Below are 22,472 nucleotides of genomic sequence, written 5' to 3'. Positions count from 1 at the left end.
GAGCTGTTGGTTTATGGTTTCTCTCCAGCCTTAACAAATGCGATTGTGTGCTGTGCTGGCTGCTGGTGCTTGCTGAGAGAGATCCCTGTGCTGATAGTTCCAGCGATTACCCTTAGCACCTGATCATGGCGCCACCGATAACTCCCCTCTCCCAGGGCCTTAGGGCAGCAGCTTAATATGTGCTCCAGGTATCCTCTTTTTTGGCATAGGAGGCATGCAGTGGTGTCTTTCAGGCCCCAGGAGAAGAGGTTGGTTGGACTGGGGAGGACATCGTAGACTGATCCGGTATGGCTCCACTTTCCACAACTCAGTCCACAAGATCTTTTGGTCCATCACTTGTTCCCATCGAGTCCACGCCCCTTGTTGTCGCATCCCCACCATCCTACTAATGCGCCTTTCCTCCACCCCTGCTCAGATTTCTTTTTGGACCAGTTGACACCTCTCCTTTCCCCGGGCCTTGTCATATCGAGGTTTATTTTACAGCCAAGCCCTGCATGTCCTGACACCACTGTCCCCACCAGCACACCGTGCTGCAGCCGCACCTCAGCCTGGTTGACTGCCTCCTGGGCCCTCCACTTCCTACCCGTCCTCACTTCAGTGCCAGCTGAGGAAACTGTGGTGTCAGTGGATTCTCTGTACAGCAGCACCTCTCTTGCCATGAAATTTTCCGACAGGCTACTGAAGGGGAGTTGTAGCTTGTTCTTCCTTCTGTATAAGGCTATGCTGGTGATACTGCGAGTGAGATACCTGCATAGAGAGTGGCTGATCTTCCTCTCAAAGCTCTTGACAGTGGTTAAGGGAATATCATTAGTTACCTTCAGATCGTCCATGAACGCTCTGATTGGGGGCTGTCGTACACCTGACCGGGTAAGTGGGCCTCTGCATTCCACCTCTGCTGACTTAACTAGCATATTCATAGCTAAGGCGAACAAGATCAAGGTGATAGTACGCCCTGTGATTATTCCTTTCTCCAGCCCATGGAATGCAGATGTTGTTGATCCAGAGGTGTCTGTAGCTGTAATAGTTCAAAATGAGGTCCCTGATTTTCTCTGGAACATGATGTCGGATCAGTGAGGTTTCCACCACCTAGTGCAGGATTGACCCGTAAGCGTTGGCAAGGTCGAGCCAGAGCACTGCCAGATTGCTTTCCACTGTTACGCTGATGACACACACTTGTATGTTTCAGCAAAGCCAGATGACAGACACCAACTTAATAAAGTTGAGGAATGTGTAAAAGACATTAGAATTAAGTGACTTTCTCTTACTTAATTCTGACAAGACAGAAGTACTTGTACTAGGACCACATGCAGCTAGAAGTAAACTTTCTGATTACATAATAACTCTGGATGGCCTTTCTGTTTCATCATGTGCAGCAGTAAAAGACCTTGGTGTGATTATCGACTCTAGTCTTTCTTTTGAAGCTCATGTAGATAATATTACTAGGATAGCTTTCTTTCATCGCAGAAATATTGCTAAAATAAGAAATATATTGCCACTACATGATGCAGAAAAATTAGTTCATGCTTTTGTTACCTCTAGGTTAGATTATTGTAATGCCTTACTGTCTGGATGCTCCAGTAGATGCATTAACAAGCTCCAGTTAGTCCAGAATGCAGCAGCAAGAGTCCTTACTAGAATCAGAAGACATGACTACATCACCCCTATCTTATCCACACTGCATTGGCTCCCAATTAAATTTCATATTGATTATAAAATACTAATATAATATTGATCTATAAAGCACTAAATGGTCTCACGCCACAGTACCTGAGCAAACTTTTGGTCTTTTATGATCTGCCACGCCTACTCAGATCAAAAGGTGCAGGCTATTTGTTGGTACCTCGAATAGTGCGTGCTACAGCTGGGGGTAGAGCTTTCTCTTACAAAGCCCCACAGTTATGGAACAGCCTTCCACTTAGTGTTCGGAGCTCAGACACAGTCTCAGTGTTTAAGTCTAGACTGAAAACATATTTGTTTAGTCAAGCCTTTTGTGAATAGTTTTTCTTAGGTACAGGGGCAGGTCTGGAGGGTTCACAGGCATAGAGTGTTGTGGTGAACTGGGATGTTTGGATGCTGTCACCCCCCCACTCTCACGCGTTCACTCAAGTTTGTCGACGGTGGAGTGGCTGGCTGCCTTATTTCCCAGGGTGCCCTCATGTCTGTGTTAGCTTCTGGCTCTCCCTTTTAGTTATGTTGTCATAGCTAGTCTTGCCGGAGTCCCTGCTTGCACTCTGCACGCAAAGTACATTGTCCTTAACCATTAGAGGACAAAAGCTTACCTAACAATCTCTCCCTCTCTCTCTCCCTCACTCTCTGTCGAGCTACACATGCAGAGATACCAGTGATCCTGACCCCTTCTGCTCCTCCTTGCTGCCTGACCCATCCTGATGCACCTTCTGCTCCTCCTCGCTGCTTGACCTATCCTGATGCCCTACTTCTGGTTGGAGTTCTCATTGGTTGAGTTCACTCGCTGCTGCTGGGGGTTGCCCCATATGAACGGCATGAAGAACCATTTGCTTTGGTGGGGATAGTCCCACCTGGGGGCTGTGGAGATGGCTTGCGGATCACATATGGGGAGCTGTACTGTAATGGCTTGGGACTGTGATTGCTGTAGTGACTTTGGGGTTGCAGTTGCCACGAGCACCTTCGTACTCAGGACTCCATTAGTGGACAGTGGATAGATTTTAACCAACCGGACTTCTTGCAAAAACTGTGATGAATTTATTGGTTGCACAATTGCACTATTTGTCCATATAGTACACAATAATAGAAGGGATTTATTTATAATTGCACTATCCGTTGCGCCCAGATGAGGATAGGTTCCCTTTTGAGCCTGGTTCCTCTCAAGGTTTCTTCCTCATACCTGTATCATCTCAGGGAGTTTTTCCTTGCCACCGTTGCCTCTGGCTTGCTCATTAGGGATAAATTTATAAATTTTAAATTTATATCCAGAATTGATATATTTCTGTAAAGATGCTTTGTCCATTGTTAACAGTGGCTTTCCATTAAAATTATCCTTCTCACTAGTATTCAACTCAATGTTGAATTTTAAATTGTTTGGCGATGGCCTTATAACCCTTCCCAGATTGATGAGCAGCAGCAATTACTTTTCTGAGGTCATAGCTGATGTCCTTTCTTCTAGGCATGATCTAGACGCACACCTGAGAGCTTCACAGAGATAAATTCACATATTTACAATATATCTTTTTTGTGTGAATCCATTTATTTCTGTAAAGCTGCTTTGTGACAATGTCCATTGTTAAAAGCGCTATACAAATAAAATTGAACTGAATTGAATTGAACCTTCTCGAGCCTCCTGGATTAGCTGGGTGATAACTCCTGTGTGCTCAATGCAGCCTGGCACTTTTGGGATCCCATCTTTCTGTACAGCGGTGTCAATGTACTCATTGTGCAGGAGGAACTCCGTCATGCATCGGGCAACAATACTGAAAAATATCTTCCCCTCTACGCTGAAGAGTAATAATGTTGTAGGAATAATGTTGTAGATCACCAACTACTATGGCTAGCTGTTTTCAGAGCTTAGTAGCCACTTAACATTAGCCAAAACATGTACAGAATTCTAAGTGTACACAATTTCATTTGTAAATGATAAATGAATAAATATATATAGTAACTATTAATTTACTGTTTTGTCTTGTTGTAACAAACATACAGCAATTAATTTCTGCAAGGACCCTTTGTTTGTATGAGTTCAATTTAGCATAGGTGGGTTGTATACAAGCCACTCAAACTGCACACCAATTTTTTACTGAATGAATGGCTCCAATATAAGACAATAAGTTTGGCTGTGCCATGCACCATGCAGTTTTTAATTATTAACTTCTACTAAAGATTTTAGCAGAAAAATGCAGTATTCAGAAAAATAGTCTTGGTCCAATTTTATATATTGAACTGCATAGATGCATATTGAAATAGATAGAGTGCTCTGCCCCATCCAACAAGTATTTTTGTTACAGTGTTTATCATGCCAAAACTTAACACAAGTACGGTTGTACCAAATTAGCCAGTATTATATCTTGGAAGGGCATTTGAATGCACTGGAGTAATGTGATCCAGAAACATCATGGAGAAGGAATCACATAACCTTCTTTCATGTCTTTTCATGTCTTCAATCCTCCTCCATCTGACAGTAAAGAACATTTGGTCCTTTCTTTCTCCTGATGTGGCACGAATCTTCTTTGAACAGAAACAAATACCAGCTTTCATCCACAAATAGTTAGATTTTGCTTTTGTCACTGTGTAATTTTAAATATTTCACTAATCTTTGCATTCTTACCACATACAGGGTGATGATTGTACCATTATGTTGTACTCCAAATATTTATGATGCCATATTGCCTTGCAAATTCCCCATATGTTGTCCAGGTTTCCATCAGTAATGTGCTAGTCAACACGCTTGACAGAGAGTTGGAAGTTCTATTCCATTATGCCGCTATAATTCCATATTATTATTCTATTGCATTGTGCCTCTCTGGATGAAAACATTCCGTGTCTTTAAGTTCTGAGATGACTCCTAGAAAATCATTTGTATGTATTGTACAGGTAAATCATTCAAGGATTGGAGTGGTAGCTATCTCAAAGACAAGGCAACACTACTAAGATGTATCCTTGCACATGTAAGATATTGGAAATTACAAGCTGTTTGCAGTTTAGCTGGATTTAAAGTAGTGGAGACACTGATTAGAGGCAGGCTAAGAACCATTTGTAGTCCTCAATGACCACAGGAACCTTTAAGATAAGTGCATAAAACCCAAAGCAGAAATAGAATATTAAAAATTAATCTGGAAGATCTGGAGAGTGAAAGGGGCCACAGAAGTAGATGTGTGCCAGGACCTGGCACCGATATCACATCAGGCATCAGGAGTACACATTCAGCTTGAGAGAGAGAACAGATTATTAGGTATGCTCTTATCTTATAGTGATTTAAAAGGCAGCTTTACAGAGTGATCAGACTCTGATGATTGTGTGAGAAAAGAGGCACCAGGCCCATGAACCACTTTACCTGCACCTTTACCTAACAGAATAGCTATTTAACAAAATGGCTGACTAAACAAATAGGTTTTCAATTTAGCCATAGAGATTTCATATTAAAGGGTCCCATATTCTTCTTCTTCTTCTTCTTCTTATTATTATTATTATTATTATTATTATTATTATCAAATTGGATTCTTATGTTAAACTGATTGGTTAACATTCCATCTTGTGTACCCCATCATACTTTAACTCTAGAAAGCAGGTTCACTCTAAAAAGGAGTGAGACAGGAAGAGGCTTTATGAATATATTATATGTTCAGCATCAATTCTACTCAAGGCATGGTTGCGTCCTATTTCTGGACACATCTACTTGTGAATGTGGATTTAGTTTCCAAGAAGTTGAAAAGGTTGAAAGGCTGATCATGCACCTAGCCCTAACTATAACTGTTCATAAGTTCTACATAAATTTATCTGGTGTAAATTCCAATATCTTTACTATCATGAGATATTGTTGTTTAAAAACAGTTTATTATAGGAGAATATCATCTAGAGGGATTTTTTTTTGCCTTTGGGGGAACAATAAACTGATAAAATAGACCTTTGTTCAGAATGGTTTTACCTGAATGATCATACTAAAGTTGATGTGGGATTAAAGGCAATATCTGTGATGTATGGTGTGGTAATATATGTGTATTAAGGAGTATTTACCACAGGAGCCACTGTAACTAGGTGTTTCTAGCTTTAAAGTATGAGGGACACAGCCCCCAGAGGCCTCAATTATTATTTTTTTCAAGCTGTCTAATATGCCCTAAAATGTTTTCACATTTGTGTGTTCCTGTTTAATTATGGCAAACATTATGAGTAAAAATCAGGATTAGCTGATGTCTAAGAACAATAGTGAAATCACTGGGTTACTCCCCTCCCTATGCTGGTTTGCGTCAGATTGATGTTACTACAGTAAAAGTATATTCATTTATTTTCTATAATAAAGTTGAAACGGTACAGTAGTCTGCATATTATATGACAAATTCTTGTTCTTCCACAGGCCACAAAATTACCAAAAACCTGGTTTTAAATGTAGACTACAAGTGGAATTCTGCTGTCTTGCCTGACTGTCATCAACCTGTCATCTGCCATCAACATCAATGCTTAACCTGTCTAAATGAACAAGTTGATAGAAAGACAAAAATAGATATGTTTAATTTGTTAAATGAAATAACCTTCATTTAATTTAGGATTGTATGTATTTATTTACATTTTATCTAACCATTGCTGAAAAAACTTCTCTAAGGCAGGGGTTCCCAAACTAGGTGGTGTGACTCCAAGTGGGGTCACTTAATTTACAAATGGAGTCATGAGAGAAAATTGTTTCATTAATTTATTTTACAAATAAATATTAGAAATTTCGAAGACAGATTTTGTGTGCTAAACAAGCCACATTTAAATTAATAAAGCAATGCATTGTACTTTTACATCTGACAATTCAAGTGGAATAAGCAACTACTACTGTTTAACAAAAAGAAGTTCAATAATGTATAGGTGGAATTTCTTCATGCCTTCTGTCTCTAGCTTTCATATAAAGTGTTGCATTAAAATTACTGCCACTATTATTTCAATATAATAATTTCACAATTTCACATTCCGCAATGCTAAGCGTGGCTAATTACAGTGAATATAAGCAGTTGAACAGAAATGATATACTTTTGAATTGTACAAATGCTAGCTATTTTACAGCTACCTACCATACTAATTATAAAGGCAATGCTGTCAGTCTATATGAGTTATTTAATCTCGTATTTAGCTGATGTGAAATCATATAGTAACACTACAGTGGTGCAGCGAGGATTTGACAGCATTTTGACAATTAGAAAGAAAACAGATAAAAAATAACCCAACATTCCCATAAGACAGTATGCGAGTACTTCTACTACCTCAATATGCACAATGAATCTGCTGTTCTGCAAATAGTTTTCAATGTGATCTCAAAACTATAGGGTTAAAAATGTGATCAATTTAATAAACACAGTCTCTGTCCTGAAGACTGAAAATGATCAAGTGAAACATAATGAGCTCCTTAGCAGCCCCTGAGGTATAATTTTAGCCAGAAACAGAGCTACAAAGTCGGCTAAAATGGCCATATCGTAGATCTTGCTTGGGGGGAGTTTGGGGGGTTGGTGAAAGCTACTGAAACTCTTTTTTTATTACTGTAATAATGTGGTGTGTGCTATCTGGAGTCCTGTGGCACTTCATAAGTGTAGACAGTTCTTCTTTTGGTAATGGCGCAGGCAGGTGGGCAACGAAATATATGACCAGTGCACTCTCTCTCTATCTCTCTCTCATTTGCTCTTTCTATTTTAACACTATATCCGAAGCCTGACAGAAAGCCGATGCAATGCCTTGGAAAGAAAGGCATTTTAAATAACAGATCAAGAAAATATTAACACAAAGAATAATCACAAAAAGATCAGGGGCTTGAAACCTCAAGCACCCCATCACTGACTATAGTAGGACTTGAAATATATATGCATGTGTTCTTTGTGTCACTCCACTTCTGTATGTGTCTGTGTGTGTGTGTGTGTGTTTAGACAGTGATAAATGACACCCATGCCCAGTCACACATACTTATCACAGTGCAGGTAACACACACCCAGGCAACAGAATAACTGAAATGAAAGGGAATGTGTGTGGAGATGTGAAGGGGGAGGTGGTGGGAGTGAGATTCTACAAATGGAGAGGATGAAGAGATGAGGATGATAAGAATAAAATTGTGGTATGGAATGACAGTCTTGAATATGGCATCAGGATTTCATGAAAAAGGAGACAAACTTGCAGATAAAATATCATTCTATCATTGGGAGCTAATAAAAGAAGACAGCAATAAAAGACTAAGTCAGAAGATTCAGACTCTTTAGCTCTGGCAAAAGTTACACCCTAGTGTTCACCTACTCTATAGTGAGCCCTGAAACATATATGCATGTGTACACCAAAATGTCCTGAGACACAGGTGCTGCTCTATTTAGAGAATCTCTTTGAGAGCAAACAAGCAAAGAGAGAGAAAGAGAGAGAGAGAGAGAGAGAGAGAGAGAGAGATGCAGTTACAGATAAAGTGTATTTTGTATTAGGACACCGAATACCCACAGACATCACCTACACAGGTATTCATCCTCAACAACATATTCCTCTGTACTGCCAGACAGGGAAAAACAGCGTGCCCTCTAGGTGTCCTTATTTGGCTTAACTGATACTGCATTTCTTCACTTCTCAGAATGCAACAGTCGCCATCTAGTGGTCAATAACTGTACTCTCCCATTTAGATTTTTAAACAGCCATTTACATAGTAGATATAAAAATTTACACCCCCAATAAAACTGCAGGTTTTTTGTCAGATAAAAAAATAAAACCAAGATAAATCATGTCAGATCTTTTTCCACCATTACTGTGATATATTATCCAACAAAATTCAAGTGAACAACAAACAGAAACGTTTTAGGAAGAAAAAACAGTACAATAACCTAGCTGCATAAGTGTGCATATCTCGTAACTAATACTTTTTTTAACTACCTTTTACTTGTGATACAGCACTCAGTCTTTTGGGGTAAGAGTCTACCAACTTAGCTAGCACATTTTGATTTTGGCAATTTTATTCCAAATTTATTCCTTGCAAAAATGTTTTAGATCTATCAAATTGAAAGGAGATCAGCCCCATAGCATGATACTGCCACCACCATGCTTTACCAAGGGTATGGTGTTCTTTGGATGATAAGCTGCCTTGTATTTGCTCGAAACATATAGAATTATGCCCATAGTTTGGGGTGATCTAGGCAAGATTGCCTTGGATTTTTTTTTGTTTTGTTTTTTTTGTTTTGTAGAAAGGACCTACCCAACCTCATAACCTAGACATATGAAGAATATGAGAGATTGTTGACACATGCAGGGAGTGACCAGTACTTGCCAGATATTCCTGCAGCTCCTTTAATGTTACTGTAGGTCTCTTGGCAGCCTCCCTGATAAGTTTTTGTCTTGTACTTTCATTAATCTTTGTGGTATTTCCTGTTTTGGTAATGTCAGTGTGGTGCATATTTTTCTCTACTTGGTGATGATGGCCTTCATGATGTTCCATGATACATCTAATGTTTTGTAAATTCTTTTGTACTCCTCTCCTGATCAATACCTTTCAACAATGAAAGACCATACATGGTTTGTAAGCTCTTTATGGACCATGGCTCCAGCAGTTGATTGAAATGAAGAAGATGTCAAGAAAAAACCTACAGAAACAGCTTATATTTTTGGGGGTTAACCACAATCACTTCATAGATGACAGGTGTATAATAATTACTTTAAACAAGTTTGAATGTGATTGGTTAATTCTGAGCATAGTCACATGCCCCATTATTAAATATTATAAAATACAATTTATTGTATACACTAAAGACATTTGGGTTAGAGATCAAAAGATGAATATGAGACGATAGGCCAGAATTTCAGTTCCTGATATTTACATCTAGATGTGTGAAACAACTTAGAACATGGCAGACCACCCAATTTTTTAGGTGAGCAAAACTATTGGAACAGATCGACTTAAAGTAAATTACAGTAAATAACACTTAATATTTGGTTGCATATCCCTTGCTTTCAATAACTGCAAATTTTGAATTTAAAATGTCCTTTAAGTTAATATTTTTACCGGACACTGTCTGGCAGGATCTGAATTGGCCAGTTGCACAGAGTTTTTACCAGTCAATTACCAGTATTTACCGGCTAGCATAAACCCTGATATTTAAACACATATGATATACAGTACATCCATAGTCATAACTATGAATCTGAAAAAATTGCTTGGCTACCTGTTGAAGTCCCTTAAAGGAAGAGATTTAAATTAAACAGTTTGAATGGAGTCTGTAAAGAAATGTGTTGATGAAGAAAAAGAACAACAACAACAAGAAATATGAGGAATAGCAGAAGTGCTTTTCAAGCACTATGATAATAATAATAAGAAAAATAAGTATGAGGAAAGGACTGAAACTAGATTAGCATTTTTCTGAAGAAATATTCACTGCTTACAAAGAGCTGAAAGAAAGTTGAAAAGAACAAAATGTTTAAAAGAAAGCTTAAAAAGGAAAAAATAAAGAGCAAAGATTGCTACAACAAAGTGCTACAGTGCTGCTATGGTATTCCAGCTGGTTGCTAAGGTGTTCCAGTGTTTGCTGGGGTGTTCATTCAACTAACCAGGCTAACCACACATTGTCCCGACAGGATAGCGGCACTGTCTGGTAAGACTTGGGCAGTGGTCTGTGTGTTTACACAAACAATGATTGGTGCAGGAATGCTGTTGTGGTCTCAAGCTACTGCTCATCACTGTTGGAATTTATGACTGTGAAGTGCTGGTCATACTAGCTTCCCAGGGAGTTCACCACTGTGCTCATTGTCACGGTGTACATTCCACCTGGCGCTAACGCAAGGGAATGCTCTAAGTGAATTCTAAAGGGCTATCAGTAACTTATAGACAGCACACCCTGACAGATTTTTCATTGTCGCCAGGACTTTAACCATGCTAATCTGAAATTCCAATAATGCCAGAATTCCACCAGCATCTTGATTTCGCAACTCATGGTACAAACACATTAGACCTTGTTCATACAAACATTCACAGTGCCAGCATACAGACCACTCCTGAAACATGCCAAACCGGTTCTGAAACAGGTGAGAACCTGGTCTGAGGGAGCTATCTCAGGACTTCAGGACTGCTTTGAACACACAGACACATATGCTCAGAGAGGCTGCTACATGCAACACCACCACAGATTTGGAGGTATACAAAGCATCAGTGACTGGCTACATCAGCAAATGCATATATGACATGACTTCCTTCAAGTCCATCACCACATGTGCAAACCAGAAACCGTGGATGACTGCTGAAGTGTGCTCGCTGCTGAAAACCCAAGACACTGCTTCAGGTCTGACAACAAGGCAGCCCTCTGCACAGCAAAGTTCAATCTGTCAAGGGCTATCAAAGAGGCAAAGCGCAACTACACAAAAAGACTCCACGGTCACTTCCTAAATACCAAGGACACAAAGCGCATGTGGCAAGGCATTCAGGCCATCACAGACAACAAAGCTACACCTACTTGTCTGTGATGTTGCCGCCTCACTACCTGATGCACTGAAAGATTTCTATGCACGGTTTGAAGCACAGAACAACATGCCAGAGGGGAAGACCACCCCAGCTCCCACCGAGCAAGTACTTGTCTGTCTGCAGTAGACGTCAGTCCAGAGTTAACCCATGGAAAGCTACATGTTGTCCTGACAACATACCAGGCCAGGTGATCAGGGAATGTGCTGATTAGCTTACAGATGTCCTCACAGACATCTTCAACATTTCCCTGAGCCAAGCAGTTGTCTCTGTGTGGTTCAAGATGACCACCATCATCCCTGTGCCAAAGAAATCATCTGTGTCTGTGTCTTGTGTCTTACCTATCATTATGAAGTACTTCGAGCGGCTGATCATGAAACATAAAAAGCAGTCTTCCCACCACACTGGACCCATTTCAGTACACCTACCGTCCCAATCACTCAACAGAGGTTGCCATAACTGCTACCATCCACCTTTCTCTGACCCATCTGGACAAAAAGGACAACTATGTAAAGATACTGTTCAGTTCAGACTTCAGTTCAGCATTCAACACAATCATCCCACAGAAACTGATAACAAAGCTGAGCCTGCTGGGTCTGACTACCTCCCTCTGCTACTGGATCCTGGACTTTTTGACTGGGAGACTCCAGTCCGTTAGGATCAGCAACTCCACCTCCAGCACAACCACAAGGAAGATCGGTGCTCCCTGGGTCTGTGTGCTAAGTCCACTGCTGTTTACCCTGCAGACTCATGACTGTGCTACAAAGTACAGTTCAAATCACATCATCAAGTTTGCTGATGACACTACAGTTCTAAGGGCTCATCAGCAACAATGAGTCAGCATAGAGAGAGGAGGTGGAGCAGCTTGCAGAATGGTGTAGAGACAACGATCTATATCTTAAGGTTGATAAGACTAAAGAGATGATTGTTGACTTCAGGAGGACCAGAGTAGACCACTCGCCACTGCACATCAATGGAACAACTGTGATGAGAGTCAAAAGCTCCAAGTTTCTGGGAGTGCACATGATGGAGGACCTCTCCTGGACTCTCAACACCACCTGCCAGCAGCATGTCCACATCCTACAGAGGCTGAAAAAAAAGCCAAACTCCCTGCTCCCATCCTCACCACCTTCTACAGACAGACGATTGAGAGTGTCCTGACCACCTGTCTCACCATGTGGTGCGGGAACTGCACAGCCTCCGACCACAAGACCCTACAGCGAATTGTGAGAACAGCTGAAAAGATCACCGGAGTCTCTCTATCCACCATCGACACCTCATACAACAACTGCTGCATCCTCAAAGCCACCAGTATTGCATACAACCCCTCTCAGCCCTCTCATCGACTCTTCACCCTCCAGCCATGTGCCAGAAGGTACAGGAGCATCTGTGGCACCACCAGCAGACTCCGCAACATTTTCTTACTTCCTACTCAACACCCTGCTGCCTCCCAGTGCTCATCTGGGCTAGTCAAACACCTAACCCAGTATGACTCAATACCACTGCACACCTGCACTTTACAAAGCTGAATCAGACACTTTTTATTATAGAACTCATTTTTGCTGACAATATTGCTGCTATACCTATTGCTGCTACACTACAAAATAGTTTACAGTTCACAGTCCATGTTCTGTGTAGTTGTTGTCCTATGTATTTATTGGGTATTAATTGTTCTGTTCGGTGTATTCGTTGTCCTGCACTCATCTCACACTGTTGTGTATTGCACTTTATGTAGTCTTGTGTACTGTTCCGTGTTGACTTGACTTGTTGCCAGGGTCAAGCTATGGTATTCCAGGTGGTTGCTACTGTGTTGCTAGGCAGTTGCTAAAGTGTTCTTGGTTGTTGTTATGGAGTTCCCATGGTATTAAGTGGTCAGGGAGACATAAAATATTAGTGGGGGTATTTATGTATAAATTTAGTGTGTTTTGGGGGTAATTATTTTTATGTTTGGGGAATTTAGCAGTGTGGGGTGTATTTATTTTTGGATTTGGGTAGTGCTGGGTGATAAAACGATATTGATTTTTTTTCACGATAAAGTTTTTCTCAATGTGGTAGTCAAATTTGATAATTGTTCATCTCTATTCTCCCTTGTTGCCAAAAGAGCCAGTGGCCGCAGCCTGATTACATGGCACATAGGGCTGGCGCAAAACCATTCAGGCTGCATGCCGAATTGTATACCAATTTGTGAGAATCAGGTTTTAAACAACAGTAGCAAACTATGGAAAGAGGGAGAGTAGAGAGAGGCCTGAGAGTGAAAGTGAAGACGAAGGTGGGTCACCTGCTCTTGATGGCATTGATCCAGAGAAAGGCCACAACATTTCTGGTTCGGATATCTAAAGCATGACGAAGTGAAGTTAAGCCCAAAATGCAATTCAGAACTGTATCCCTTACGGAGAATTAAAGGAGACACTCAAAATCAATGATATGGGGCGGAGAATGAAGGGCACATGCTGTTTGAGATTGCACGTCAACGTAATTTACAGTTTAAAAAGTCTTAATATATAACCCTATCAGTCAATCCTATATACTGAAATTGATAAATATGATTTTTATTTTACTTAAAAATAAAACAGGGTCAACCTATACTTCTTCTATTCAATAGTTCAATAGTCTATGGATTATCATTCTTCTATGATTATAGATATAGATATATATATTGAAATAATGCAATAATAAATTCATAGAAGCAGGAAAAATGGTTTGATAGCAGCAAAAAACAAAATTACTTTTCAAAAATTTGTCTCAACATTTTTGACGATATCTCTCAGCTCTAGATTTGGGACATTTAGCAGTGTGGGTGTGTTTATGCTTGGGTTTGGGACCTCATCGCTGAGGTGCATTATAAGAAGTGTTACCAAGGTGTCAATTTAGTGAAATAATATACTGGAGTCTTATGACTCAATAGCCTATTTAGGAGCACTTAGAAGTGAAGGACTAATGGGATTCCTTAAGGAAACAGAGCTACTAAGCAATCCATAAAATAATGTGTCTGTAAAATATTTTTTTACATGTATAATCCGCATGGCTGACATTACATTTTGCTATGCAAATGCACGTTCGTTAATGTTTATATTCAGAAACCACATTGATGGGTCTACTTGAGACCTGGTGTGGTTTGAAAGAAATGTGTGATGACACTTGCACTTAAAATAAAGTTTAAAAAGAAGACAGATTTTCAGTTCTGAAATACAGCACAAACAAGCATTTCAAAAACCTCAGTAATTTTATATTTTCATGATCTTAGTGACTAAAAAACATTCTCTTTTTAAAAATGTATTTGGTTGCAGTGAGTGCAGATGAGGACAGAGAGTTCTCAGATTCTTATTTAAGTAATTCTGTGCACGTGTTTCACTTTTCTTCCAAACAGTAGAGAGAACCAGAGCACCAGCACAAAAATCAGCATGTTCTATACAGCAGGGCAGACAGCTTGATTGACAGCTTCCTGTAAAGAGAGAGAGAGAGAGAGAGAGAGAGAGAGTGCACGCACATGACTGTGGTCTTACCTGTAGTCTTCAGGTACAGAAGCATTCAAACCTCAACAACATCAGACCTGTTTGTGCCTTTTTTACCGCAACAGACAGAAAAACAAAACAGCAACAGCTACATTACTACATCTACAAATGATTTGGATGACTTACAAAGGATTGCAGTGCCAAATTAAACTTTATTTGCAATCATTTTTAACAATAAATATAAGAAAACATGCATTCAACAAATCAAAAACATGTTGACCATAATCAGGAAACTTCATCATTTACAAGATTTCTTTGCTGACACTGCATTTAAATAAGTAGCAGAGTTTTTAGCATAGAAAATGTGGTTGACTAGCATCCATGCCAGTGGCATGAGGATATTAAGGACATTTCTATCATTTACTTAAATATTTTTTTTTTAAATCAGTAATATAATTTCAATCTCTAATTTGGGTAACAGGTTTATTCACTGAAAATGACCCTGTCAGCCAACATTTCAATATCACTGAAAATAAATATTTAATTTTCTTCATTCTGTGACCTTCGGGAAGATGCAACCTCCTGCTGAACCTGTGACTTGTGGAATACTTCTTAGTGCTGGATATTCATGTAACAGGATTGAGCGAATGTTGTGAGACACGAATAAAATGTACATTTTCCAACCTATAACGAATTACTCATGGAAAAGGATGTTTCAATCATGAGCAGTTAAATGGATCCTCACATTAATGCAAAAAATATAATAATAACGATGAAAATTATTTTAATTTCAAGGTACAGTGTAGCTATGGTGGACTGTAACAGGCAAATGCATCTAAAACATGAACATAGGTTGTTGTGAAGGACACTTTATCTAGATCATTTAAAGCACTTTGTAAGCTTTCAAAATAAGTAAGCTCATTCAATGTTATTGTACATCATAGCAATATATATATATATATATATTGTTATGATGTACGATAACATTAAATGAGCTTACTTATTTTGAAAGCTTACAAAGTGCTTTAAATGATCTAGATAAAGTGTCCTTATATATGGAAGAAGGTGACCTGGTCTGATGAGTCACCTTTTCTTTTACATCATGTGGATGGCTTGGTGCGTGTGCGTCGCTTACTTGGGGAAACCAGGATGCACTATGGGAAGAAGACAAGTCAGTGAGGGCAGTGTGATGCTCTGGGCAATGTTCTGCTGGGAAACCTTGGGTCTTGACATTCATGTGGATGTTACCTAAACATTGCTGCAGACCGAGTATACCCCTTCATGACAAATGTATTCCCTAATGGCAGTGGCCTCTTTCAGCAGGAAAATGTTCCCTGCCACACTGCAAAAATTTTTCAGGAATGGTTTGAGGAACATGACAAAGAGTTCAAGGTGTTGATTTAGCCTCCAAATTCCCCAGATCTCAATCCTATCGAACATCTGTGGGATCTGCTGGGCAAACAAGTCCGCTCCATGGAGGCCCCACCTCGCAACTTACAGGATCTGCTGCTAACATCTTGATTCCAGATACCACAGCACACCTTCAGAGGTCTTGTGGAGTCCATGCTTCAATGGGTCAGAGATATTATGGCGGCAGAAGGGGGACCTACACAATATTAGGCAGGTGATGTTATGGCTGATCGGAGTATATATATGATGCACAGTCAGCCAGTGAATCAGTTAGCAGTTTGTGGTGAGCCTCTGCAGTCTCTGTCTTAAAGATAAAATATATCTTGATATCTTCTGGATGGGAGGAAAAATGACTCACTTGGGTGAAAAAACACTCCTCTAATAAGCTTGTATTAGAAGAATCTAAAGCCAGTGACATGCCAAGTAGCTTACTGTGATAGTTTTGAAATTATGTCTGCTACATATTAACACTAATTACTCTATTTAGTCACATGATGACCAATCAGGAACTTTATAATCCAATTTGTTTGTTTGTTTGTTTGTTGCTACTCTCAACTTATAAGACTTATAGTGTTTGTATTACTCCTAAGTACTAGCACTTGTTCCAGTCATTTGTGTTTAGCTGTGTGTGTGTGTGTGTGTGTGTGTCTGCACCTGTGTGTTTGTAGCATAGACAATACACATGATGAACAATATCACAATGGTTGAAAAGTGAAGTTAAATATCCCACCTATAATTAGTGAATGACTCAAGCATTTAAAGATACATTTTTTGTAATTTTTTTTGTAAGTTGCTCATTTTTCTTTGCTAATTTCTTTTTGTTTTTGTTTTTTGGTAATTCTCATCTAATGATAGGCCTCATTTATCAATACAGTTTCCCACCAGATTAACAAAAGTTTCTGTAATACTGATTTTCTAATTTTTGTTTGTTGTTAAATTCCTATCACCCATAAAATACTAAACATGTTCACAGCTGATTTACATTTATTGATGCCCACAAAATGCCTGCTGAGCCACTGTGCCACCCCAAATCTTACATTTGAAAGTAAAGTTTTACTCAGCAGACAGGCAGTCAAGTCAAGTCAAGTCACTGTGGAAAAGAACCCACATTCACAAGCTTCTCTGTCACCACAAAAAATACGTTAGCAGGGTTAAAAACACCATGTGGCTTTCTCATGTCAGAGGTGAAATCAATCTGTGTTCATTTTCTGTGAATAACCAGGCATTTAAAAGAAGAGAGAATAAACAGGAAATGTGCTATTACTTTGTATTATTATATGCTTAGTAGATGGTAGCATTATTTGGATAGTCCACTTTAGACACTCTGCATATAATCAACAACCTGTCCAGGGACTGTCATCAACCAAGCTATAAAGCAATTTTCAACAACATGACAACAGTATATAGCTTTGGAAGTTCAGCAGAAAATTTCTAGACAGTCTTGAAATATGCTTTATTTGAAGGTAGAAGTGCAGAACATTATAAGGATCAAACAAAAAAAGAAGAAAAAACTTTTTCTCTCCCTATATATGTGTATTTACAAAAATATACAGTTTTTTATTGAACAGGAGTGAACTGTAAATGTAAAAATTCAAAACAAAAGAAAAAGAATCTGGGCAGCATAATTACAAAAAAAGAAAGAAAAAAGGGCTACATTTTTATATTTTCATTAAGCTTAAATTCTTCTTGGAATAAAGCAAATTTACCACTGATTTAAGTACAGAATTTACAGTGATCATGCCAAGAGGCACTTGTTAATTTCAGAAACTCCATATCAGTGGACACTACACATGAACAATAGTGTGTTGATTAGTATTAAACAAGCATTGAACATAGTCATGGTTTGTATTTGAGAAGGTCTTTCTTGCAGGACTACCTTGTGAATTTGAGGATTTGTCATCTTATATGCTTGCAGTCACTGTCCAAATGGTTCTCTAAATTGCTATTTAGAGTCCATTGACATCTGAGTAGAGAGTCTAAAAAGAAGATGCTATTAACAATTCTCAACTGGTGTGCGATAGATAAGATTTTAAGTGGAAGCAACTGGAAACAGACAACTGGTTAACAACAGACTACAAAGACAGTGCTGGTGTGGTGTCTGTGTCAGACATGACAGAAGGTCTCTTGGGAACTGACTGCACTTTGTTGATGCCACCAAGCCCTGAGGTCAAGCACTGGCACAGATGGAGCAGATCCTTCCGAAATCGTACCCCAATGAAAGCATAGAGGATAGGGTTTAGGCAACAATGTGTGTAAGCCAGGCTCTTCACAACCTGCCCAGCCACATCGAAGGTCTTTACAACATCACACTCTGTCATGGTCATGTTATAAGCTTGTGTTGCTTCTACAACCAAATGCCCATTGTATGGCAACTGAGAGAGGACAAAGGCTGTCACCACAGCAAAGATGACCCTTAGTGCTTTGTGCTTCTCAAAGTTGCGAGCCTGTATCAGGGTGCGGATGATCACAGAATAGCATGCCACCATGACCAATAAAGGTAGGCAGAAGCCTACTGAGATCTGCAGGGACAACACCAAGACTTTGGTAAGGTTTTTGTCCTCAGAGGGATAAACCAGACTGCAGAAGGATTCCTCTTCCTGGTTTGTCTTCACCTTAGCAAAAAGAAACTCAGGGAGAGACAAAAGACAGGAGAGGAGCCACACAAACAGGCAGGCCAGCTTGCTGTAGAACATCCTCTTGTTCTTAAAGTTGTGGGCCTGAGTTACACGGACAATTGCTATGTAGCGGTCTACGCTAATGCAAGTAAGCAGCAGCATGCTAGCGAAGAAATTGATCTTGTAGACAGCACGGACTCCCTTGCAGACACTGACACTAAACACCCAGCCCTGTAAGGCATCTGTGGCCCAGAATGGGAGTGTGCCCAGGAAGAGCAGATCAGATATTGCCAGGTTTAGCAAGTAGACATCTGTCATGGTTTTAAGACGGTTTCGAACAGTAGTGTAGATCCATACAACAAGTAAGTTGCCTATAGCTCCCACTGCAAAGATGATCCAGTAAAGAGGGGGTTCGTATGAACCACGGAACTCTCTCACCCAACTTTTTTCACAAATGCCACTGTCTGGTGGTATATAGTCTCCCTCGTTGTCTGTTGTAACATTATTCTCCTGGAAATAAATAGGTAACATATTACTGCAAAACAACACTCTTTTTACCAGGCTGAGCTAACTAAAAACAGTGTAAGAGGAGAAGTATTATGTGTCTTATGCATGTTTGAAGTAATGGCATTGAGTAGTGTTTGGTGTTCTACTGTAGATGATGCCTAGTGAATGGTTTTCATTATAATTTGGACACCAGGCACTTCTGCAGTGCTGTTTTTTCTTTCTGCTGTCTCACACATTTAAAGTTTCACATGCTACCTTTCATGCTCCAAACATTGTTTCCTGTCTTTCACGGTTTTGTGTGTAACAGCTGTCTCACACTGCATTAGAGTTAGAGACAAGTCTCCGTAAGAGATGTTTTGCTTCAAACCAGGCAGCTCTAAACACTAACTTTCCAAAACATGCTCAGGAGCTCAACGCAGGTGCAGGTGTTGTGTGTCACTAGCGGCAAAACCACACCAGAGCACCACATCCGCCTTCTGAAACGACCCCGGAGGGCGACATAACCAGCACCCCTTATACACGTCAAAAATGGAGTGACTCCATGCACTGACACAGATGCTAAGCTGAGATATAGATATGTGGAAAGAACTACGTTTTCATGGTAATTGCAATATTGCAACTTGATCCCTATCAGAACCCTATTTATAATTTAAAAAACATAGTTACACAAGCCTATGTGTATTCACAAAGAAACAAGAACACAAACAAAAATAACAACAGAAAGAATGCATGGGCAATCACCTTAACCACCAGATTACCCACTTCTGTTTTGCTCCTTTCTGTATATATGGATTCTAAACAGCTTGGATATTCAGTACTATTTGTTTGTTTGTTTGTTTATAATCACAATACATGTCATGCTGCTATTCATAGTATATGACATAAAATGCAAAACAGTGAGAAACTGTAACTATAATAAAAATACTTACATAGTCTGGAGTAAAGGGATATGCTGATAAATTTTCATAAGCCATTATTCCTAATAAGGATTTACATACAAATTAGTTAACAATAGAAACATGAAGTATGCAATTTTTGCTTCCCTGACTGTCAATAATATTAGTGTTATATTAGTTATAGTGTTATAAGAGTTATATAAGTTAATATTCTTATATTATTGATAAGTTGGGATTTCCAGGCAATTTAAAATCACAGACAAATATATTCATTGTCCACTTATTGATATACAGTTTAAGTATTGCAGTCCTATTACACCTATATATATATATATATATATATATATGAATGCCTAAAAACAAGTTATCTAAAATAAAATATGAAGCATTTAAACTGATATACTTACAGTAGCTTATTAAGGTAAACCCTGGCCAGTCTCAATTTGGGTGAATTGTCAAGCAGTAAAAGGCAGCTATGGAGTATTACATCTGCACACCGTGACCTCATTATAAAGCATCTCACTGTGAACACAATATCACGTGACCTCTTATGTGACTTAAGCTTTGACAAGACGGCAGGAATAGCTTTATAATTACACCCTCTGCTAAACTTCCTTTATATAAAATATGCACTTCTGAAGCCTCTAGATTGGCTTCTCAGTATTTGCATATTGTGGTCAGAGTTTGCTGTGCATGCTGGCGTCGAGAGCAAAGGCAGTTTTTATAGTTTGAACTCTTTTTGCACTCTGAGAAGCACTTTGAATACAATTATTTTATCTCTCATATCTCTCTTATAAAATAAAAGGAGATTCATTTTAATCTTACAGTAAGATAGTCATACAATGGTTGCTTCACTGACTAATGCCCAATTTAAGTTGCAGCTTGTAACACTACAAAATGTGGGAAAATGTCAAGTGAGGGGAATACTTATGCAAGGCACTGGAGTGAATCTCATGCACTGCACATTTTGTTACTTTCTAACATGCTGTGCAGCTTCTCTTATCTTATCAGGTGTGTTGGTGCATGAGAAACATGAAAATGTTCTGTAGCTGGTGAGCTGTAGTATTTATGTGATCAAAGTAAAATCACCTTATTGGTTTACCAACCACCTAGTTGAATTGGTTCTCATGCCATGCATATATTAAAGCCATCTATGTTTGGCATGTATTGTAAAGTCTTGCTACTGATATAGAGTGCATTATGAAGTATTATTCTCTCATTCCCCTAGTTATAGTACCATGTGAACTGATACTGCTAACATGGAAACTTTATTGAGGAAATACCAAAAATCCCCAGAAAAATACCAAAAAACACCATCAAAATCGGTCTAATCTTTAAGCCAATATACAGTATGTAAGAGAAGCATGTCTGTGTGACTGCATGAACATGTTTATTCTAGTGAGCAAATATAATGAGTGATTTTGATGAATGGTAAAAAAAAAAAAATCAACAGAAAAAAGCTACTAGTGCTAACCCTCCGCTGTAAATGTAACAATTCAGAACTTGTCATATGGGTCAGGTCATGCAAATTCTATGAATCTGCAGTCCTTAGACAGTGTTGGGGCTTGGTAAACATGGCTAATAGGCTTTAGTAATAATCAGCAAATGACACGGAATATTTCCTGATGTGAGATATACAGTCACCATCCACTTTATTAGAAACAGCTGTACACATGCACATTCATGCACTTATCTAATCAGCCAATCATGTGGCAGCACAATGCAAAGAATCATGCAGATACAGGTCAAGAGCTTCAATTACTGTTCATGTTAAACATGAGAATGAAGAAAAAGTGTGAGCTCTGTGACTTCGCGGAATGGATGTTGGTGCCAGATGGGCTGGTTTAAGTTTACACTTAGAGTTACACTAGAGTTTACACAGAATGGTGAGAAGAACAAAAAACATTGAATGAGCGACAGTTCTGTGGGTGGAAACACCTCACTGATAAGAGAGGTCAGAGGAAAATGGCCAGATTGGTTCAAGCTTCCAGGAAGGATATAGTAACTCATATAATCACTCTTTACAACAGAATGCACAGCACATCAAAACTTGAGGTGGATGGGCTACAACAGCAGAAGACCACATCATGTTCCACTCCTGTCAGCCAAGAACAAGAATCTGAGGCTATTATGGGCACAAGATCACCCAAACTGGACAGTTGAAGATTAGAAAACAAATCATCTGATCTTTTTCCAGACTTCAACCGTTAGTATTTGGTGGTATTGCCTTTTAATTACTTAACTTGATTCAAAATCTTAGCTTTCCTCTCACAATAATTAGTTGGAATTTTTTTTTTAATCATTCCTCCTAACAGAACTAGTGTAACTCAGTCAGGTTTTTGGGCCGCCTTGCTCAGACATGCTTTTTCAGTTCAGTCCACAAATGTTCTATGGGATTCAGGTCAGGGCTTTGTGATGGCCACTCCAGTACTTTCACTTGTTGTCTTTAAGCCTACTGGAAGAGCCA

General features: G+C 39.2%; 1 protein-coding gene and 1 pseudogene across 1 annotated transcript; both read right to left on the bottom strand.

Annotated features, from left to right (window-relative positions):
- Positions 1-11: 11 nt before the first annotated feature.
- On the bottom strand, positions 12-5,626 carry LOC113541108 (uncharacterized; annotated as a pseudogene).
- An 11,614-nt stretch (positions 5,627-17,240) lies between these two features.
- ccr9b (chemokine (C-C motif) receptor 9b) lies at positions 17,241-20,539 on the bottom strand. The gene is made up of 3 exons (XM_026937829.3): positions 20,413-20,539; positions 20,039-20,088; positions 17,241-19,112 (listed from the first exon to the last, which is right to left on the bottom strand). The coding sequence occupies exons 2-3, from the start codon at positions 20,081-20,083 to the stop codon at positions 18,060-18,062; spliced, it is 1,098 nt and encodes a 365-aa protein (XP_026793630.1). The 5' UTR covers positions 20,084-20,088; positions 20,413-20,539; the 3' UTR covers positions 17,241-18,059.
- Positions 20,540-22,472: the final 1,933 nt, after the last annotated feature.

Source organism: Pangasianodon hypophthalmus, chromosome 22 (assembly GCF_027358585.1).
Source record: "Pangasianodon hypophthalmus isolate fPanHyp1 chromosome 22, fPanHyp1.pri, whole genome shotgun sequence".
NCBI classification, from domain to species: domain Eukaryota; kingdom Metazoa; phylum Chordata; class Actinopteri; order Siluriformes; family Pangasiidae; genus Pangasianodon; species Pangasianodon hypophthalmus.
Note: the sequence above shows the minus strand (reverse complement) of the source record. Positions and strands in the feature narration are given on the sequence as shown.

Coding starts and splice junctions, on each gene's coding strand:
- ccr9b (XM_026937829.3), bottom strand. CDS start 20,083: ATGGCTTATGAAAATTTATCAGCATATCCCTTTACTCCAGACTAT. Junction 19,113..20,038: donor ATCCCTTTACTCCAGACTAT/GTAAGTATTTTT, acceptor ATTTATTTCCAG/GAGAATAATGTTACAACAGA.